General features: G+C 35.6%; 1 protein-coding gene across 1 annotated transcript; it reads left to right on the top strand.

The window, feature by feature from the left end:
* The first annotated feature begins 11,143 nt into the window (after nt 1–11,143).
* SPESP1 (sperm equatorial segment protein 1) lies at nt 11,144–22,941 on the top strand. The gene is made up of 2 exons (XM_047075672.1): nt 11,144–11,327; nt 21,778–22,941. The coding sequence occupies exons 1-2, from the start codon at nt 11,144–11,146 to the stop codon at nt 22,794–22,796; spliced, it is 1,203 nt and encodes a 400-aa protein (XP_046931628.1). The 3' UTR covers nt 22,797–22,941.
* Nucleotides 22,942–23,430: the final 489 nt, after the last annotated feature.

The following is a 23,430-nucleotide window of genomic DNA, read 5'->3' as shown; positions in this document are numbered from 1 at the left end:
TTCAGCTTAGAAACTATTGACTCTTTGCCCAAGATTCAGAGTGACATGTTTTTCCTTTTTTTAAAAAAAATTTTATTATTATTTTATTTTATTTTATTTTATTTTATTGTTCTCAAATTAGTTAACATACAGTATAGTCTTGGCTTCAGGAGCAGAACCCTGTGATTCATCTCTTACATATGACATGCAGTGCTCATCCCGAAAAGTGCCCTCCTTAATGCCCATTCCCCATTTAATCCACCCCCATTCCCCTATCAACCCTCAGTTCATTCTCTGTATTTAAGAGTCTCTTATGGTTTGCCTCCCTCTCTATTTTTATCTTATTTTTCCTTCCCTTCCCCTATGTTCATCTGTTAACTTTCTCAGATTCCACATATAAGTGAAATCATATGATACCTGTCTTTCTCTGAGTGACTTATTTCACTTAGCATAATACCTTCCAGTTCCATCCATGTTGTTGCAAATGGCAAGATTTCATTCTTTTTCATAACCAAGTAGTATTCCATTGTATATATACATATACCACATTTTCTTACTGCATTCATCAGTTGATGGACATTTGGGCTCGTTCCATAATTTGGCTATTGTTGATAGGGCTACTATAAATGTTGGGGTGTATGTGCCCCTTCAAATCAGCATTTTTGTATCCTTTGGCTAAATATCTAGTAGTGCAATTGCTGGGTCATAGGGTAGTTCTAGTTTTAATTTTTTGAGGAACCTCTATACTGTTTTCCAGAGTGGCTGTACCAGTTTGCATTCCTACCAACAGAGCAAGAGCATTCCCATTTCTCCACATCCTCACCAACATGTGTTTCCTGTGTTGTTAATTTTAGGCATTCTGAGGTAGTGTCTCATTGTGGTTTTGATTTGTATCTCCCTGATGATGAGTGATGTTGAGCGTCTTTTCATGTGTCTGTTTGCCATCTGGATGTCTTCTTTGGAAAAGTGTCTATCATATCCTCCGCCCATTTCTTCACTGGATTATGTTTTTTGGGTGTTGAGTTTGGTAAGTTCTTTATAGATTTTAGATACTAACTCTTTATCTGATACGTCATTTGCAAATACCTTCTCCCATTCTGTTGGTTGCCTTCAGTTTTGTTGATTCTTTCCTTCACCGTGCAGAAGCTTTTTGTCTTGTTGAGGTCCCAATAGTTCAGTTTTGCTTTTATTTCCCTTGCCTCTGGGGACATGTCAAGTAAGAAGTTGCTGTGACTGAGGTCAAGGAGATTGCTGCCTGTTTTCTCCTGTAGGATTTTGATGGTTTCCTGTCTCACATTTAGGTCTCTCATCCATTTTGAATTTATTTTTATGTATGGTGTAAGAAAGTGGTTCAGTTTCATTCTTTTGCATGTTGCTGTCCAGTTTTCGCAGCACCATTTGCTAAAGAGACTGTCTTTCCATTGGATACTTTTTCCTGCTTTGTCAAAGATTAGTTGGCCATATATTTGTGGGTCCATTTCTGAGTTCTCTGTTCTATACTGTTGAGCTATGTGCCTGTTTTTTGTGCCAATACCATACTGTCTTGGTGATTACACCTTTGTAATATAGGTTAAAGTGTGGGATTGTGATGCCTCCAGCTTTGGTTTTCTTTTTCAACATTACTTTGGCTATTCAGGGTCTTTTGTGGTTGCATACAAATGTTAGGATTGTTTTCTTGAGCTCTGTAAAGAATGCTGGTGCTATTTTGATAGGGATTGCATTAGGTAGATTGCTTTGGGTAATATTGACATTATTAACAATGTTCTTCCAATCCATGAGCTTGGAATGTTTCTCAATTTCTTTGTGTCTTCTTCAATTTCTTTCATAAGCTTTCTATAAGTTTCAGCATACAGATCTTTTACCTCTTTGGTTAGGTTTATTCCTAGGTGTTTTATGCTAGGTTTTTGGTGCAATCGTAAATGGGATCAATTCCTTGATATCTCTTTCTGTTGCTTTATTATTGGTGTATAAAAATGCAACTGATTTCTGTACATTGATTTTATATCCTGTGACTTTGCTGAATTTGCCTATTAGCTCTAGCAGTTTTTTTGTCGAGTCTTTTGGGTTTTCCATGTAGAGTATCATGTCTTCTGCAAAAGGTGAAAGTTTGATTTATTTGCCAATTTGGGTGCCTTTTATTTCATTTTGTTGTCTGATTGCTGAGGCTAGGACTTCTAATACTATATTAAACAACAGTGGTGAGAGTGGACATCCCTGTCGTGTTCCTGATCTCAGGGGTAAAGCTCTCAGTTTTTCCCCATTGAGGATGATATTAGCGGTGAGTCTTTCATAAATGGCTTTTATGATGTTAAAGTATTTTCCTTCTATTCCAACTTTCTTGAGGGTTTTTTTTTTTTTAAGAAAGGATGCTGTATTTTGTCAAACGCGTTTTCTGTATCTGTTGACAGGATCATATGGTTCTTATCCTTTCTTCTATTAATGTGATGTATCATGATTGATTTGTGAATATTGAACCAGCCCTGCAGCCCGGTAATGAATCCCACTTGATCATGGTGAATAACTCTTTTAAAGTACTGTTGGATTAGATTTGCTAGTATCTTGTTGAGAAGTTTTTACATCCATGTTCATCAGGGATATTAGCCAGTAATTCTTCTTTTTAGAGAGGTCTTTGCCTGGTTTTGGAATCAAGGTAATGCTGGCTTCATAGAATGAGTCTGGAAGCTTTCCTTGCATTTCAATGTTTTGGAATAGTTTGAGCAGAATAGGTATTAACTCTGCTTTAAATGTCTGATAGGATTCCCCTGGGAAGCCATCTGGCCCAGGACTCTTATTTATTAGGAGATTTTTGATAACTGATTCAATTTCTTTGCTAGTTATGTGTCCATTCAAATTTTCTATTTCTTTCCGTTTGAGGTTTGGTAATGTGTGAGTATCTAGGAATTTGTCCATCTCTTCCAGATTGTCCAGTTGGCATATAATTTGTCATAGTATTCTCTAATAATTGTTTGTATTTCTGTGGTGTTGGTTGTGATCTCTCCTCTCTCATTCATGGTTTTATCTATTTGGTTTCTCTTTTCTTTTTGAGAAGTCTGGTTAGGGGGTTATCAGTTTTGTTTATTCTTTCAGAAAATGAGCTCTTAGATTCATTGATCTGTTTTTTTTTTTTTAAATCTATTTGTGTATCTCTGCTCTAATCTTTATTATTTTCCTTCTTCTGCTGGCTTTGGGCTTTATTTGCTGCTGCTTTTCTAGCTCCTTTAGGTGTACAGTTGGGTTGTGTATTTGGGACCTTTCTTGCTTCTTGAGATAGGCCTGAATTACAATGTATTTCCTCTTAGGATGCCTTTGTTGCATCCTAAAGGGTTTGGACTGTCATGTTTTAATTTTCATTTGCTTCCATGTATTTTTAAATTTCTTCTTTAATTTCCTGATTAACCCATTCATTCTTTAAGAAGATGTTCTTAACCTTCAAGTATTTGGGGGCTTTCAATTTTTTTTTCTTGTTGCTGATTTCAAGTTTCCTAGTGTTGTGATCTGAAAATATGCATAGTTATGATCTCAATCTTTTTGTACTTGTTGAGGGCTGTTTTGTGACCCAGTATGTGATTTTTTTTGGAGAATGTTCCATGTGCACTTGAGAATGTGTATTCTGCTGCTTTAGGATGAAAAGTTCTGAATATATCTGTTAAGTCCATCTGGTCCAATGTGTCATTCAGAGCCGTTGTTTTCCTTATTGATTTTCTGCCTAGGTGATCTGTCCATTGACGTAAGTGGAGTGTTAAAGTCACCTACAATTATAGTATTATTATCACTAAGTTTGCTTATGTTTGTGATCAATTGATTTATATATTTGGGTGTTTTAAGTTGGGGGCATAAATACTTATAATTGTTAGCTCTTGATGGATAGACTCCTTAATTATGATATAATGCCCTTCTTCATCTCTTGTTACAGTCTTTGTTTTGAAATCTAGTTTGTCTGATGTAAGTATGGCTGCTCTGGCTTTCTTTGACATCCATTAGCATGAGATGGTTCCCCATCCCCTCACTTTCAATCTGCAGTTGTTCTCAGGTCTAAAATTAATCCCTTGTAGGCAGCATATTGACAGATCTTGTTTTTTTTATCCATTCTGATACCCTGTGTCTTTTGATTGGGGCATTTAGTCCATTTACATTCAGAATGATTATTGAAAGATATGGATTTAGTGCCATTGTGTTACCTGTAAGTTTTGTGTTTGTGGTGATGTCTCTGGTCCTTTGTAGTCTTTGCTGCTTTCCACTCACAGAGTCCCCCTTTGGATCTCTTGCGTGGCTGGCTTAGCGGTCATGAACTCCCTTAGTTTTTGTTTGGGAAAGCCTTTATCTCTCCTTCTATTCTGAATGACAGCCTTGCTGGATAAAGGATTCTTGGATGCATGTTTTTCCTATTCAGCACATTGATTATTTCCTACCATTTCCTTGTGGCCTGCCAAGTTTCAGTGGACAGGTCTCCTACTACCCTTATGTGTCTACCCTTGTACGTTAAGGACTGTTTGTCCCTAGCTGCTTTCAGAATTTTCTTTATCTTTGTATTTTGCCAGTTTCACTATGATATGTTTTGGGGTTTTTGTTTTTGTTTTTGTTTCATTTTTATTTTGAAGGGAGTTCTCTGTACCTCTTGGACTTGAATGCCTATTTCCATCCACATATTAGGAAAGTTCTCAGCTATAATTTGTTCAAATAAACCCTCTTCCCCTTCCTCTAGCTCTTCTTCTGGAACTCCTATGATACGGATATTGTTTTGTTTCATGGATTCACTTAGTTCTCCAATTCTCCTCTCATGATCTAGTAATTTCCTTTCCCTCTTGTTTTCAGCTTCATCATTTTCCATGATTTTATCTTCTATTTCACCTATTCTTTCCCCTTCTTCTTCCACCCTTGCTGTCACTGTGTCTAGTTTATTTTGCATCTCAGTTACAACATTTCTTAATTCATCAGGACTAGTTCTTAGGTCTTTGATGTCTATAGCAAGGATTCTCTGGTGCCTTCTATGCTTTTTCAAGCCCAGCTGTTAGTCTTATGACTGTTACTCTAAATTCTTTTTCAGATATATTGTTTATATGTTTTGAGCAGTTCTCTGGCTGTGATTTCTTCTTGAATTTTCTTTTGGGGAGAATTCCTCCATTTTGTCATTTTGGCTAATTTTCTGTCTTTTGTGTTTTTTAAAAGCTTGTTATGTGACCTGCACCTGAGAGTATTACTATATTAAAAAGTGCTCATACCCTGTCCAGGTCCTGGGTACTTCAGGAAGTGTTTTTTTGTGTATGTTTCATGCATTCTGTTGTTGAGTTTCGGCTCCTCTATCCCACCTCTGCAGAGCTCTTTACTTGCTTATAGTGGTGGAATGTTTGGAACCTTCAACCCGGTGTGCTTTGATTTGTTTGTTGATGTAACCCTGGAAAAAGAAAAGGAAAAAAAGTGGAGTGGGGGTGGGGGGAAGCCTGATCCCATAAAAAAAGAAAAAGGGTAAAAAAGAAGACCAAACAGAATCAAAAAACTGTAAGGCTAAATCCAGAGAAAGAGAAAGGAAAATAAAGAAGAAGAAGATAGAGAAAAGGTGGAAAAAGAATAGAATAAAAATGCCTGATTAAAAAAATTATATTTATATTTATAATGTATACAAAATAAGAATTGACCAAAAAAACAAACAAACAAACCAGGAACTATGGGCTTGATTCCAAAAGAAAAAAAAAAAAAAGAGAGAATCTAGAATAATAAGATAAACTAAAATTAAAAAACAAAAACAATTGTCTGTTGGCTGTGCTGGTCTGGAGGAGAGGCTGACTTTGTGTTGGGTCAGTCTTGCTCCAGTAGATAAGCAGTTGCCAGGCACCAAGGGGCAGGGTTTGGTGTAAATTGGTACCACCTCCATTGGGAGCCCACTGTCCTGCTCCCTGCAGTCCCTTCATGTTGGTGTTGAGGAGGAAAATGGCGACACCCAATCTGTCCTCCTCTGACCAGGTGTTGCAAATCATGCTGTTAAGGCAGCCCTCACAGAGTATGGAGGGCAGTCAGCTTGCCCTGGGCCACAGTTCTTCTGTGCCTCTAGGAGCTCAACTGAGATTCAAAATCTGATGTCTTAAATGACCCTGCACTGTGCAGACCCTGTTCTGGAGTAGCACCACTCTGCCCTGCTGATAAAAGGCCTTTGGCTGGCACCTGCAGGGTGTTTTGTCCTTGGGGAGGCAGTAAACCCTCTTCTTACAGTACTCTGGGAAGAGGACTGTTCTCTCCCAGTGTGCCCCTGAGATGACTACACTCCACTATGCATTCCAGGGCTGGCTCCCTCTTCCCCAGGAGCATGGCAATGGCTTCCAGCTCCGTTTGGAGAAAGTCGCTCACTTTTGTACCTCCAAGTTTTAGCTCCAGAGGCTCCATCCTGCTAAGCTGTCTCCCTCCAACTGTGGAGATCTTGATGTCACTCCACATCCATTTCCTAGGTGCTCCGAGTGATCTGACCTCAATACAGCTGTGTTTGAGGGACAAGGAATATCCCAGTCCCCTTACTTCTCTGCCATCTTAACCCGTCCTGAAATCAAGCTGTTTCCATGGTTTTCCTCTCTTAAAACTTTAGTCTTAAGGAACTGGGTATATTACTGTATAAGATTTTTAATATTAGCATTTTATTATTATCATTACATTTTATTGTAATTTTTGGCATACTGTCACTTCTTAGAAGCATAGTCTTTTTTTTCTTTTTTTTTCATTTTTGAGTGTAAGTTTTTTGTGGAAAAAAAATTGTTAGTTAAAACAGTTAATGCATAATACCATTTTAGCTTTACCAATTAGGAAATCTCTCCAGAAACAAATAAAGGTGTAGCCTTTTGGATTTTTATGAACATAATCATATATATTCGTTCTCTTAAATAGACATTGTAGAGAAATTGTTTTTTTACACCTCTTAACAATTGGAAGTTTTATGTATACAATTAGATATTTTAATTGATGCTTGATAGTGCATTTGTAAGAACTTGAGACTTCCAAATATTTTAAAAACTCAATTAATTTACAATATATTTGCATAGATAATAGGGCACTAGGTTTTCTTGGGTTTGTTATTCAGTTTCTTTAAAAAAAGAAAAGAAGCCACTTAATTTACATGTTAAAACCATGATTTGTGGTTTAAAATGACTGACTAGAGGTAAAAAATCACATTTTTTAATTTCTAAAAATTTGTAATATCTCTGGCCACAAAAACCATAGTTTCTCAGGTGAGACAAGGGAACCAAGCCATTCCTAACTCTTTGGTAGAAGAAAAAAATCTTATGAATTATAGTGTCATATCCATAATCTTAAATTTAAGAAATTTTATGTTAATTTTGTCTCAGTTTAAAGTAATAAAATTTATGGCATGATGAAACTAGGAAATATAGCTTGGTTTATAGAATGTGTTCAATTAGTTACATTACAGTGAAAATAGCATCTATTGATAAAATTAAATTTTATAAACTAGTTCTTTAAAAATGATATTTTTGTTTTATCTTTGTGTTAATGTCCAGTAACTATAATGCAAAACAGAGTTATATGAATGACAGTTTAAATACACAATATACATACAATGAGGTACACAAATCACAGGCCTGAACTAAGTGATAAAATATTACCAGCCTAGACTAGTTTACAAGTATTTTATTTTAATGCTTGCAATTATTTAAAATCTTGCATAGGAATTTAAGTGACTGGAATTTTCTAAATTACTTACACTTACAAAACTGGGTTTCTCCAGAAAGAACTTATGTAGAGAGAAAGATTATTCATGTAACTACATGAATCATTAGGTTAACCAAATAAGATTCTTGAATATGACAGCTCAAACTGTTTATATTTTTCATCCATCTCATAAAGTGTGCTAAAAAAAGAACAAGCTTTTTTAAAACTCTAGTACTGTAATGCTGCACTAAGAAAAACTTGTCAGTTAAAACATTAAAATTAAGCAATTAGAACAGAGAATATATCAGACAGTGGTGTATTTAACAACAAAACGGTTTTTAAAATTATACAAAACCCCAAACAAGATAATTTGACCATTCATTAGTTGGAGTGGAATGTAGTCCGATTATACAAAAGCAATTGTGGGGCGCCTGGGTGGCGCAGTCGGTTAAGCGTCCGACTTCAGCCAGGTCATGATCTCGCGGTCCGTGAGTTCGAGCCCCGCGTCGGGCTCTGGGCTGATGGCTCAGAGCCTGGAGCCTGCTTCCGATCCTGTGTCTCCCTCTCTCTCTGCCCCTCCCCCGTTCATGCTCTGTCTCTCTCTGTCCCCAAAATAAATAAACGTTGAAAAAAAAAATTAAAAAAAAAAAAGCAATAGTAATGTTTAACCTTGTTATTCATTAGTATTTTTATGGTAAGTTTTAATATTAATAAATTGTTATTGACAGAACCAATAATTATGTCAGTTTTAATCAATATTTCCAGCTAAAAGTAATAGTTGTATGGCTTATTATATTATGAAAAGGAATGCAATTATAATTTAGATAGGGGGTTTAAAATTCAGGTTGGTGTGCCTTAATGGTAAAACTCAGCTGGCAAAGATCAGTAAAAATGAATGTCTGTTCATATATATTTTTTAGTTCTGTTGACTAAAATGGCTTGATAACAATATCACTTCTTAATGTTAGTCTTGATATGTACCTCTAGCCCTCAGATTTTTATCTCTAATATTGTTTTCCGTGAAAAGAAATCAGGATTCCTTGAAAGGATAGCTGATTTTCATCTTTAGGAAAATAAAGTCTAGACTTGAGGGGTAAGGATGAGAGTCGGGTAGAAGATGGGAGGGAGGCAGGCAGCAGTAACTACCAGAGAACAAACAAGGATACTTTAAAAATTCAGAGGTTCCCTCAAAAGGATACAAGAGACAGCTTACAGTGGCTCCAACTGACTAAGTTGTGACTATTTGAGCATAAAAAAACAAAATGATAGTTTAAAACTGTTAAAAAAAATCTAACAGTCATAATGAAACTCAAAAGTGTGAGAACTACTTTTTAATACCTAATATTTTACTCAGGTGAAGTTTATTCAGATATTTAAAAATACTGTTTACATTCAATTTTATTTATGTGCCCAAGACAGGCAAAAGTGTTTCCTTACACAAAACTAATACAAATCAATGCTTTACAAGATCTTACTTTCTTCCTATAAAATATTTGTGGACAGACTCATGATTCTTTTGCTACTACCCACCTCCATAGGCTACCCACCAATAGGATTCACATATTAGAAGATATACTACCATATTGTTTCGGAAGTTAATGAAATGTATTAAGATGGTCCATGCACATGAAGGTGCTCTCTCAACTGATCCTAATAGCTATACCACAACAGGATAAAGAAAACTTGATGCCAAAGTCAAGTGACCTTTTAAATGTGCTTAAAATACATAGAAGTATGGGGCACCTGGGTGGCTCAGTCAGTTAGGCATTCAACTGTGGATTTCAGCTCAGGTCTTGATCTCACAGTTTGTGAGTTCAAGCCCCACATTGGTCTCTGTGCTGACAGCGTGGAGCCTCCATGGAATTCTCTATCTCCCTCTCTCTTTACCCCTTCCTAGCTCACATGCACACTCTCTCTTTCAAAAATAAATCAATATTTAAAAAGTAATAAAAAATAGAGAATTATGCTTTTTCTTTACATTTATTTGCTTTTTGATGGGTTTAGTAGTTGTTGCTGGTGGCTACTTTAACTTCTCTCCTTGCCCTTCATGGTTCTTAAAAAGAATGGAGTGGATGAAAACATCCCCAAAGACAATGTTAGAAGCCACAAACTGACACACTAGGCCTAATAATCTTGCTCTGAAAATTTCATTTGTACCATTTAGTCATAGAAGATGAAATGAACAGTAAATTGTGTTGCTTACACTTCAGATGAAAAATACCCAATTTTTTAGATTCTTGGCTTTGTGTCTTCATTAAATAAGGACTTAACAATGTATAAAAGGCATTTCAATAAAAATTTAAATGTTGATAAATATAATAATATATTACGATCCTATTTATATAAATATGTATAATCTTGAATTCTGTTAAAAAATCTATCAGATGGAGGGGTGCCTGGGTGGCTCAGTTGTTAAGCATCCGACTTTGGCTCAGGTCATAATCTCACTGTTCCTGAGTTCGAGCCCCACATCAGGCTCTGTGCTGACAACTCAGAGCCTGGAGCTGTTTCAGATTTTGTGTTTCCATCTCTCTCTGCCCTTCCCCTGTTCATGCTCTGTCTCTCTCTTTCTCTCTCTCAAAAATAAATAAACATTAAAAAATAAAAAAAAAATCTATTAGATGGCAATACTCCCCAAATTGATCTACAGATTTGACACAATCCATTTCACAATCTGGCTTGCTTTTTTTGCAGAAATGAACAAGCTGATACTAAAATTCGTATGGAATTGGAAGGGACCCAGAGTAGCCATAACAATCCCGAAAAAGAACAAAGCTCAAGGATTCACACTTCCTGATTTCAAAATTTACTATTACAACTGCAGTAATCAAGACAGTGTAGTACTGGCATAAGGATAGACATATAGGTAACAAATTTAATTCAGAGTCCAGAAAGGACCTTTTACATTAATAATGGTCAGTTGCTTTTCAACAAGGATACCAAGACAATTCAGTGGGGAAAAGAATAGCCTTTTCAGCAAATGGTGCTGGGATAACAGCCAAAGGAATGAAGTTGGACTCTTGCCTCAGGCTATATACAAAAGTTAATTCAAGCTAGATCATAGATCTAAATGTAAAAACTAAAACTATAGAACTCTTAGATGAAAATGTAGGTGTAGGTCTTTGTGCCCTTGGATTTGGCAATGGTTTTTTAAGATGTGATATCAAAAGCACAAGTAGCAACAACAAAATAGATAAATTGAACTACATCAAAATTAAAAACTTTTGTGCTGCAAACGATAACCTTAAGAAAATGAAAATACAACTAACAGAGTAGGAGAAAATATTTTCAACTCATATATATGCTAAAGGACTTGTCTCCAGAATATATAAAGAATTCTTACAACTCAATAAAAAGACAACCCAATTAAAAAATGGGTAAAATATCATCAGAATACAGATTTATCCAAAGAAGATATATAGGTGGCCAACAGGCATGTGAAAAGATGTCCAGTATCATTAGCCATTAGAAAAATATAAGTCAAAACTCAATGGGATATGACTTAACACTCACAAGGATGGCTGTAATCAAAAGAACAGAGGATGATCTGGAGAAATTGAACCCCTTATATATTGTTGGTGGGAATGCAGCTGCTTTGGCAGTTCTTCGAAGCTTAAACATAGTATCACTATATGACCTAGTAATTCCATTCCTAGACATATGTACAAGAGAAATGAAAACGTACATCCACACAAAAGCTTGTATGTGAACATAGCAGCATTACCCATTGTCACTAAAAAGTAGAAAGAAGCCAAATGAGCAGCAACTGATGAATTCATAAATTGTGGTATATGCATACAATGGAATATTATTTGGCCATAAAAAGGAATGAAATACTGATGTGTGTTCCCAAATGGATGAGTCTAGAAAACATTATGCTAAGTGAAAGAAGCCAGTCATAAAAGAATGCATATTATATAATTTCACTTATATTAAACACCAAGAATAGGCAAATCCATAGAGAAAGAAAGTAAACTTGTGGTTGCCTAGGGCTGAGGGAAATGGGGAATGGGCTTATTTGGGGGATGATGAAAATGTTTTAATGGTTATGGTTGCACAACTGTGACTAAACACCACTGAATTGTATACTTCAAAATATGTAAAAGATAAGTTATGAAGGAATTTTATTCCTAGTAACCCTTAGGGATTTTTAATCCCTAAGATTGTAATTTACTTAAAATTATGTTAATTCAGTGTTACCTTAGAGATTGATAAAATGAATTAAAAGGGGATTAATAGAACTTAAACAAATTTAGTTAAATTTATGTGATCTAAATTTATACTAGGGCATTTAGTAAGGGCCAGTTTAAGGAAGTGCAGGGACTTTCTGAAAATTGTAGCTATTTAACTACAATATTTATGATACTGTTGATAAACTTCAGACTTAGAAATTTAGAAAAATATAATTAAAGCTGTATCTTTTATTGTTATAAAAAAGTGCCTCCTTTGCCTAAAATAAGAGGACTTTTTTTAATGTCCAGATTTTCTCCCTAATAATAATTGGATTGTTAGCTAAAAACCAAAACCAAACAAACAAAAACAAACCAAAAGACAGTCTTTAGACCAGCAGATTTATTTTAAACATAACATGATGTTTAGTTTTCCTCTATAGCATTCTTCTATAGAACTGTTTTAACCTGTTATTATTTCTTTAAGATAAATCACTGGAGGTACAATTAATTTATATACTTAACTAGCATTTGGTTCATTTATTCAACCATTCATTTGACAAATGCTTTTTGACTGTCTGCTATGGCTGTAGGCTCTGGGTATAACAGGATATAGAGAACAAAGTAGACATGGTCACAGCTTTCAAAGAGTTTTCGATATGTAGTAGTTAACAGACATTAAATTTAGATAGTTAAGATGATCTTAAATTCTATAAAGAAAAGATCAGTGTGCTAGAGAGAGACTGATGAAGGATCTGGGATTCATAAAGGAGGTATTGAAGTTGCTTTTGTTACTAAGGAAGTAACTATACATACACATGCCAATCCTAGGTTTTATTGTTTTTAAAAAATTTTATCTCCCTGACTGGCAAGATAAAGATTGTTTTTAACGTGCATTTCTTTTATGAACAGTGAACTATAGCAACTTTTCATGCTAATGGGCTTTTTATTCGTTATACTCTCTTCTTCCTTCTTTAAGTGGCCATTCTAGGAGAAGGAATATATGTTTTGAATATATTATTTTTTGATTGAAGTTTTATATTTCATTGCTTATTTTAAATCATGATTTTATTATTTTCCTCAAAATAAACTCAAAAGTAACTTATTTTTGCTTCTGTGTGAAGTGAACGGATCCTTTTTGCATCATTGACTGTCAGTTCCTATGTATACTTTGTAGTACCAAAACATATCTAATTTGGATCAGTTTTAGACATTTTTCCAAAGAAGACATACAGATGGGCAACAGACACGTGAAAAGATGCTCATCATCACTTATCACCAGGGAAATGCAAAACTACAGTGAGATATCACCTCACACCTGTCAGAATGGATAAAATCAACACAAGAAACAACAGGTGTTGGTGAGGATGTGGAGAAAGGAAAACCCTCTTGCACGATTGTGGGAATGCAAACTGATGCAGCCGCTGTGGAAAACTGTGGAGGTTCTTCAAAAAGTTAAAAATATAATCCAGCAATTGCACTATTAGGTATTTACCCAAAGAATACAAAAATATGAATTCAAAGGGATACATGCACCTCAATGCTTATAGCAGCATTATCTACAATAGCCAAACTATGGAAATAGTCCAACTGTCCATCAATTGATGAATGTATAAAGAAGATGTATAAAGAAGAAGATGTATAAAGAAGAACGTATATACATATATATGTATATATATACACACAATGGAATATTGTTCAGCCATAAAAAGGAATGAAATCTTGCCATTTGCAATGATGTGGATGGAGCTAAACAGTATCATGCTAAGAGAAATAAGTCAGAGAAAGACAGATACTGTATGATTTTGCTCATATGTGGAATTTAGGAAACAAAACAAACAAGCAAATGGAAAAAAGAGAGAATGGGAAACCAAGAAACAGAGTCTTAACCATACAGAAACAAAATGATGGTTACCAGAGGGGAGGTGAGTGGGGGAGAGGGGATGGGTGAAATAGGTGATGGGGATTAAAGAGTACACTCGTTATGATGAGCACCAGGTATTGATTCTATGGAAGTGTTGAATCACTATATTGTACACCTGAAACTAATATTATACTGTATGTAACTAACTGGAATTAATTAATTAATTAATTTATTGAAAGAGGGAGAGGACATATTCAAGGAGGGGAGGGGCAGAGGGCAGAGGTAGGAGAGAGAGAGAGAGAGAGAGAGAGAGAGAGAGAGAGAGAGTGAGTCCCAAGCAGGCTCCATGCCCAGCTCAGGGGCCTGATGCTGAGCTTGCTCCCATGACCATGAGATCGTGACCTGAGTTGAAATCAAGAGTCTGACTCCCAACCAACTGAGCCATCCAGGCACCCTGTTAACTAGCTGGAATTTAAATAAAAATAGAACAAAATAAAAATTAAAAAAAAGTAAAACATTTTGGGATCAGTTCAAATGTTTCCAAGTACATCTTAATATACGAATGGGGTGTATTTTTGTCCAGTTGACAGTAGAGCAAAATTCTGTATATTTTACTTATGTATTGATTGTATTTTCATATTTACATGTATTTTAAAAGAAAGTTGTATTCCTCCAGGATAATTTTATTATCATACTTCTACTTTGCCAGCATCCTTATGTCATGTTTTTATGACAACATTGTGTAGTTATTATGTGTACCTGCTTTGAAAGAAGGCAGCCTGTTTGAATGCCATTCTTCCCACCTACAAATTGAATATAATCTTAGGCAAATTACTTGTCCTTTCTCAGTATCCTCCTTTTCCTCTTTATAAAAACATTCCTCACATTCATAGCCCTCAGTGTAGTGCCAGGCACGTAGTAATCCCTCAGTCAGTCAGAGCTATTATGGTCTTTTCAATCACTGTCTTGCAATTTTGCCCTTCAGATTTGGTGCCACTTTTGTTCCCCGCAGTTGTTTTACCATTTTGTTTAGTTTCCTATAATTCCTGTCATGTGACTCATTCTCCCTGTACTATTTCAAGACGAGAAGTGCAGATAGTCTCAAGCACAGCTGTGACATCCATATCTATGATTCATGTTAAACTGTAAACCTGCTTTGCAGGGAGCCATCCTGCTTACTAGAGGCACTGGAAAGCAGCATTATGATTTCTCAAGGTGGAAGAGGTTCTTACTTGTCCTCATTTGGAGACATTGCTCTGTTTAGCTGGAACATTACCTGGAGACATTGCTCTGTTTGGCTGGAACATTAACTGGTAAAGAGAGAGGGGAATATTATAAAGCGTGCCAGGGTAAACTACAAGTATCCAAAGTACAAAAACTCAACTTCTAGCAGAGTAGTCTGGTCTCTGTAAGAATTTGAATTTTGTTCATCTTTCTCGTAACTTCTGAAGAAAGAGGAAAAGCAAGTTTTCATAGTGGCCAGAACCATTTGCAGGGATATTGGAGGCTTGACTATCTTTTACTACCTTGCTTGCAAATATCTGTACAAAGATCAAATTGATTTGCAAGAGCAGTCCTGATTAGTACAACTATGAAGTCACTATGAAGTATGTAGATTTTTTAGGGGGACAAAAGTAGGAGGTGGGAAGTGTGTGGGAGTGGATGGATTTAACAACAGAACAATATGGAGACAAAAGGTACATGAAGAAGGGAAGAAAAGCAAGATAGAAAGTAGGGTGCTGTATTGTTCAGCAGCCATGAACAGGCTTTTTAATGTTGCCTAAGTAATAGTGTAAAGGGATAATGAGTACTTCAGTTTTTTTTAGGAATCCACTAGCAGTAAGGATGTCCTTTTCCAGTCCTTTGACAGTCTACTTCACCTAATAGTAACTTGGGTGTCCTGTTTACTACTTTGAGAAGGGACAAGCTAAATGATTAAAAATGGAGGGTTTAGCAGCCTACCGTCTAATGGCAATGTCTTTTTAAAAGCACTTAGGCCTTTGTTGGCTGCAGATTTTAGATTTGTATGTGAATAGTGGCCCAGAATTGAAAATTTTCCAAAGCATATATAAAAAAAATTCTTTATGGAGAAATTTAAATATATACACAAGTAGAAATAATGGTATAATAAATCTCCATATATCTATAACCAGCCTCAACTACTAACCCATAATTAATCTTGTTTCATTGATATTCCTTTCCCTCTCATCTTCCTGGTCCCTCTCTCTAACTTCTCAGATTTGAATTTTTTAGAAGCAAATTCCAAACATCATATAATTTCATTAGTAAATATTTCAATATGAAGACTAAACTATAAGTACTTAAACACAATAACAATGTTAGTTTCACACCTAAAAAGATAATAATTCCTGAGTATTATCAGATATCTGGCCAATGTTCAAACTTTCCTGATTTTCTCTCTTCAATTTTGTTTGGATGAATTGGGATTCAAATAAGATTCATACATGTAATTCATTGATATGTCTTTTAATTCCATTTTAATGTATATTCTTCTTTCATCTCTGTTTTTCTCCTTGCAATGTAATTGTTAGGAAATTGGATCATATGTCCTATAGTTTCCCACAGTCTAGATTTTGCTGATTATATCCCTATGGCATAGTTTATATCTTCCTTTGTTTCTTGTCCCATGGATTTTCAGTATATTGCTAGTTAGACCTAGAAAAATCGTTAGATTCAGGTTTTTACTGTTTTTGCAAGACTGCTTCATCGGTGGTATTGCATTCTTTCATCAGGAAATAGATAATATCTGATTTTGTATCTTTGGGGGGTATAAACAATCACTGATATTAATAATCATTGCAAAATGTCATATTCTAAGTGGCTTCTTCATTTATTAGCTAGAATAAGTTTATAAATTGAAAGCTTCCCTCACTTTGAGCTATTTTTCCATATACAGTTGGGTCTTTTTCTATCGTTTCTGTTCTGTTCCATTTATCTGTATATTCATGTGCAGTGCTATACTAGATTTATAACAGAGGCTTTATAATATAATTTCATGTCTATTGGGTCTAGCCCCCATTTTTTGGGCTATTCTCACTCAGTTTTCCTTCCAGATGAACTTTATAATCCATTTTTCTAACTCCAGGAAATAGTGATATTTTGTTAGAAGCATATTAAATGTATACCTTAACAGAGAGAACATGACATCTGAGCATCTTTATGATGTTGAATCTTTTTTTCTAAGAACATGGTATATCTTTCCATTTGCTAAAGCTTACATTATGTCTTTCAGAAGATTTTATTATATTCCTATATCAGTTTTCTGTGGCTGCTATATAACAAATTACCATGAACTTGGTGTCTCAAAATAACAGAAATTTATTCTCTCACAGTTTTAGAGGCCGTAAGTCTAAAATCAGTTTCACTGAGCCAAAATCAAGGTGTAAGGCAGAGCTGTGTTCCCTCTGCAAGCTCTAAGAGATTTTTTTAAATGTTTATTTATCTTTTTGGGAGAGAGAGAGAGAGAGAGAGAGAGAGAGAGAGTGAGTGTTAGCAGGGGAGGGGCAGAGAGAGAGGGAGACGCAGAATCCAAAGCAGGCTCCAGGCCCCAAGCTGACAGCAGAGAGCCCGATGCGGGGCTTGAACCCACGAACCGTGAGATCATGACCTGAGCCGAAGTCAGATGCTTAACTGACTGAGCCACTCAGGTGCCCCAAGAGATAAGATTTTAATTGGCTCTTGTAGCTTCTGGTAGCTGCCAGCATTCTGTGTTTTATGGCCATTTCACTCTATTCTCTGCTTCCTCCTCTATATTACGCTCTTCTTCTTCTGGGTATCAGATCTCTGTCTCTCTCTTATAAACACATTTGTGATTGGATGTAGAGTTCACCCAGATAATCTAGGATAATCCCCTGTCAAGATCCTTAACTTAATCATATCTGCAAGGACCTTTTTTTCTTATAAGGTAACATTTACAGGTTCCAGAGATGAGGACCTGACCTCTGCATGCCTATATTCAGCCTAATAGAATTACTCCTATAATTTTGGGCCATGTTTTTTTAAATTTATGATTAGATATTTTCTTTCATTATTTGTTATCAAAATAGCATCTTCTTTCTCATCTTTTAACTGGTTTATATTTGTGTATCGATTTTCATAGATTGATTTTGTAACTTGCTACTTTACTAAATTCTCTTAGTCCTTGTAGGAGCTTTTCAATGAATTCTTTTGTGTTGTCTGGAAGTATTATTATATCGGTTACACATAAAGATAGTTTAACCTTTTTCTTCCCAATTCTCATGCTTCCAATTATTTTTGTTGTCTAATTACTAATAACCTCCAACACAATGTTAAGTGGTAACGGAAATGTTAGTATCCTGATCTTGTTTCTGTCTTTAGTGGGAAAGGGTCTAAGGTTTTTTATAGATAGGATCCAAGACATATTTTTAATGTTTTTTTTTTTAGGGATTTAAATTTATATTTTAAGCTGAGAAATGTCAGGAGTTATCTTTATAGAACTTTTAAAGTGTTTTCAAGTACCTGTTTGGTTCCAGGTAGATACAGTATCTTTTTTTTTTTCAACGTTTATTTATTTTTGGGACAGAGAGAGACAGAGCATGAACCGGGGAGGGGCAGAGAGAGAGGGAGACACAGAATCAGAAACAGGCTCTGAGCCATCAGCCCAGAGCCTGACGCGGGGCTCGAACTCACGGAGTGCGAGATCGTGACCTGGCTGAAGTCGGACGCTTAACCGACTGCGCCACCCAGGCGCCCCAATACAGTATCTTAATTTTATAGTTAAGTAAATGTTCAGAGAAATTAAGTAATTATCTAAGGTCATGATGTTAGAAAGTGGTACCCACAGGACAAAAATAAAAAAAAATTTTTCACTGCAGTAGGCTACCTATTACTTTAATATTTTCCTCCAGGAAAACTATAGATTCAGGACAATGATTTACATACCCATAAGAATACATAAGTAAGTTATTTTCCCTTTTAAAATGTGAGTTTTACTGGTTTACTATATTAAGTGATTGGGTGTGTGTGCTTGTGTGTTTTTAGAGAGTAAGATACTATATACGGAGAAGGCTAGTCCTCTTTAATGACCAACTCTGGTCCCATTTCCTCTCCTCAGAATCAATGTAGTGTAAACCCTGACAGTTGTAGTATTTTTCTTTTTTGTAATGCAAAGGCCAGACTTAAGCTTTGATTGTAGAGGCATCTATTTCAAAGAGCCATCCATTTCAAAGACTGCTATCTTGAATAAACACATTGCCAGCAGGCCACCCTGGTTCATTTATTTTAGAGATCTTAATTGATTTTGATAACTGACCTTTTGGGCTACTTGTTTTTTCCTTTCCTGTGCTTCAAATTCATGGTCCTATGTTTTAAATTCAATAAAGAGTGAACCCTAGGGTCCCCACATTTGACCCCAATAAAAAAAGAACCCCTGGCCCATTTGCACTCTCCACCCCTACCACCCTCTCTCTGGTGCTTTCTAGGGTGCTCTCTCCCTCCCTCTCTTTCTTTCTCTTTCTCCACCCCGTCCACCCCGTCCTCCTCCCCCAGTGTGGCCCCAGGTGTGCTATGCAATTTCAAGATCTTGTAAGTAATAAACCTTTTTTCCCCCCAAATTTCCTGATGGTTGTTGCTGAAGGGTGTTTTGCAATTATAGTAAGAACCACAAGGGTCAGTCCAGTGGTTACATTGGTTTGGAAAGGGGACTCTTCTGTGGAAACAGCTGCCCCCACCCCACAATGGCCAAGCCCAGGTGAGTTCCACCAGGCATTTCTAGCTGGTAGTCTTACTATAGGTAGGCTGAGACTGACACAAAATAGGCAATAGCTCACAAGAGTTAGGTATGTTAACCTTCTAGTTCCTTTTTAAAAATCCACAATTCACAGACAAAAATGTATGATACTGTGTCAGTGATTTTAAGAAAATTATTACAAGGTTTGGGGCGCCTGGATGGCTCAGTTGGCTAAGGGACAGACTCCTGATCTCAGCTCAGGTCTTGATCTCAGGGTTGTGAGTTCAAGCCCTGCGTTGGGCTCCACACTGGGTGTGGACCTACTTAAAATATATATATAAATATTACAAGGTCATTATCAAAATCTACCTCCTCTTTTTTCCTCACCCATCATCATCATATGGATCTTGAAGTATGCAAGGCTTTTCTAAGCATAACATAAAACACAGAATCTACTTTTAGACTCAGATCTCCAGACAAGTCTGGTATCTTTCCACTGTCTCTGCCTCACTAAAATGTTCTTATTAAGAAATTTTTAAAATTGAGAAATAAGCTATCAATTTTGGTTAAATATCCATCTGGTCTCTCTAAGTTGCAACAGAAGAGTTAAGGAAGAGAGGAAAAACATGTAAATGTAAAGCTTTTTTTTTTTTTTTTTTTTTTTTTTTTTACTGTTTTGTGTTTGCCAAAGTGCTGAATAGAAGTGCCTTCTGAACAGAAAGTTTGTTATTTCATTTTGCCTGAAGAGGGAGGGTTTAGGTATGAGTTATGCATGAGAGTTTGGTAAAAAGTGACTTACTTTCTTCAATTAAGCCATTTATATCCATGATAGTGACAAAATGATTTCAAAATGACATGTATAAAATCCCAGCACTTAAAATTAAAAGCTGTTTTAAGAAAAGGGGAGTTGAGCAGAATTTCAGAATATCTTATTCAATTATCTTTTTTGTTTTCCATGTTGGAAATGAGAAGCTTCATCAACCACTCAGATGCTGCAAAATACCAGTATAAATAGAACTGCCATTTTTGAACTAGAGTGTATTATACTAAGTGAAATAAGTCAGTCAGAGAAAGACAAATACCGTAATTTCACTCATGTGTGGAATTTAAGAAACAAAACAGATGATCATAGGGGAAGGGAAGGAAAAATAAGATAAAAACAGAGAGGGAGGCAAACCATAAGACTCTTAAATACAGAGAGCAAACTGAGGGTTGCTGGAGGAGAGGTGGGTGGGGGGGATGGGCTAAATGGGTGATGGGCATTAAGGAGGGCACTTGTTGGGATGAGCACTGGGTGTTATATGTAAGTGATGAATCACTGGGTTCTACTCCTGAAACTAATACTACACCGTATATTAACTAACTTGAATTAAAAAAAAAAAAACAAAAACTGCCATTTTGTGTTGAGAGTGAAATGTTGATGGTTTAGAGCAGGAATTGGCAAACGTTTTCTGTGAAGGGCCAGATAGTAAGTATTTTCAGTATTTGTATACCATATGGTCTCTATTGCAACTACTCAATTCTATTGTTGCAACCCAAAGCAGCCATAGATAATACATAAACAAATGGACGAAGCTGGCTGGATTACAAGAAAACTTTATTTACAAAAACAGTTAGGTGGATATGACCCACAGGCTGTAGTTAGAGCTTTGCTGGGTTGAGGGCAGTTGGATACTGGTAAATGTTCAACAAATGATTTTTTGGAGAGACTAGTAAACCCAGATTTATAGCATTTGCCCATTTATATGATGTAAATACTCCCACCATCGTTGGTTTCAAGCTATGTATTTGACATTACTGAACAGGGACATAGAAAGAGATATAGAGTAGTACACTATTACAAGCATTTCTGCCATACAGCTATGCAAGATGTAAATAACCTCAAGACCATAGATAATAGTAAAATGACATAAAAATAAGAAGTGATGAATTTTGAATATTTATTACCTTTATTTCTGATACAATTTATCTAATTGCAAATTAAAATAATTTTTAAGAGTGTCTATGTTTAACATTTGGCTTACAAAATTCCTAAAAATTTAATAATTGGCTCTAGTGAGCCAGTATGAGGCAATTCCAACACACCACTTCTAGAGATTATAATCAGGAATTTTGTTTTAATAAACTGCCTACAGAATCATAAGTTATATGGGAGGTAGGAGCGAAAAAATATAGAGAATTGTGTTAATACGCAACTTTTACACTAACCTTGTTCATCTGTTTTAACAATCTGAAAAAATAATTTTGTTTATATAAGTGAGAGTTGACTGAGTCAAAAGTGCTTTATTTCTTGGTTCTTTATCTCAACTTTTAAGTGATAATATATGAAGTAAATTTAGGTCAGTAGATTCTGTCAATATGTCCATATGTAATACTAAGTGTTACCATTTGATTTTTTTCCCCTTAAGGTATAACTGTGACGCCTGATGAAGAACAAAACTTAAATCATTATGTAGAAGTTTTACAGAACCTAATACTAAGTGTTCCTACTAGGGAGACAGGTCGTGAGGAAAAATCAAAGTCTCCAAATAATGCTCATTCTATAGGACCAAAGTTGTCAAGATTTAAGGAGATAATTACACATGGAGACACTTCAACTAAAAATGACGTTTTAACGAATCCTGTCAGTGAAGAAACCACAGCATCTCCCACTGGAGGCTTCACAATGCCAGGAAGGAAGGAAAAATCTACTGAAAGTACAGCATTCTGGTCAATTAAACCAAATAATGTTTCGGTTGTTTTACATGCCGATGAACCTTATATTATTAAAGAGCCAGAGCCAGAGCCAGATTCAGAAGTAAGATCCACTGAGGCGCCAAAGCCATTGCCAAATGTTACTAAATCATCCACAAGTCCAGATGTCACCCCTTTAAGTAGGAGCACTGACATGGATACTGTCACAGAACCAGAAGATGTTCCTCAGCTCTCAGGCGAATATACAGTGGGAACACTTGAAACAATAACATTTGGAAGACACCCACAGATTTTGAATAATGAAGACATTTTGAAAAAAATTTCAGATATTAGTTCACAGGTGCGACAGGCACCTCTTGTTGAAAGCCTCAAGCCAGAATACAGAGAGGACATTCGAGCCTCTAGAGAGCACCTAAAACGAAGCCTTGCTTTAGCAGAAGCAGCAGAACATAAATTACAAAAAATGTATAGATCCCAGTTCTTACCACTTGGCCGAAGCAGTAGTGGAATTGATGACATTGAAACTGTAATTAACATGCTGTACAATTCTAGGTCTAAATTATCTGAATATTTGGATATTAAATATGTTCCACCAGAGATGAGAGAAAAGGCTACTACAGTCTTCAATACATTGAAAAAAATATTATGTGTAAGTCAACTAGAAACTCAAAACCTTATTAGGAAGTTATTAAACAATAATATAAAAATGTTGCACCTACTTGATATTCCATGACAAAAATTGATTGAAACGACCTATGCATTCACTTCACAGAAGAAATAAGCACATTAGTGATTCACAAGTTGTATAAAAATATTTTCTACTGTTCAATGTGCCAACATCTCTACATGTCATATGTTCTAAAATATTCTCATATGCACTAAAGCCTAATAATTTAAAATAAAATTTTGGTTCAGGAGTTCGTAGTTTTTTTTCCTCATTAATTAACTTAAAAAATTATGAAGATCTAATCTTTAAAATGTTTAAGCTTTGATTTTACTTGAATAGATTAAATTCACTTGTTTTATTGAGAGTCAAGAGACTGTGTGCAATCTGTATGTAGCCTGTTTTAAATAATTGAATATAAATGTAAGATTTTAGTACATATGGTCTTTATTACTCTTTCAGAGAATCTGAGAGTTTTCAGTCTGAATAGCAAAGTTGGAACTTGAATCAGAACTTTATTTGTATATATGTCTGCCTCCTTTGAAAGGTGGATGGTATATGAAGATACAACCCTTTTTCTTTGTTATTAAGTACTTCTGGAATATCAGTGAGTGACTGTAATTTGGGTTTATAACGTAGTCATTCTCACTTCCTCCTTTTGTTTGTTTCTATACGTTTATATTGAAGCTTTGCAGATCTTTTG

The sequence above is a fragment of the Lynx rufus genome, unplaced genomic scaffold (genome assembly GCF_022079265.1).
Source record: "Lynx rufus isolate CCGP_SWC_20201006 ecotype Redwood Valley unplaced genomic scaffold, mLynRuf1.p SCAF_13, whole genome shotgun sequence".
Taxonomy (NCBI): domain Eukaryota; kingdom Metazoa; phylum Chordata; class Mammalia; order Carnivora; family Felidae; genus Lynx; species Lynx rufus.
This window is presented reverse-complemented; position numbering and strand designations above follow the sequence as displayed.

Bases quoted from the DNA above. Each gene is read 5' to 3' on its own strand.
- SPESP1 (XM_047075672.1), top strand. From the start codon at position 11,144: ATGGCTGTAATCAAAAGAACAGAGGATGATCTGGAGAAATTGAACCCC. The intron at 11,328-21,777 runs GTATGTGAACAT...TTTCCCCTTAAG, and splicing joins GTACATCCACACAAAAGCTT to GTATAACTGTGACGCCTGAT.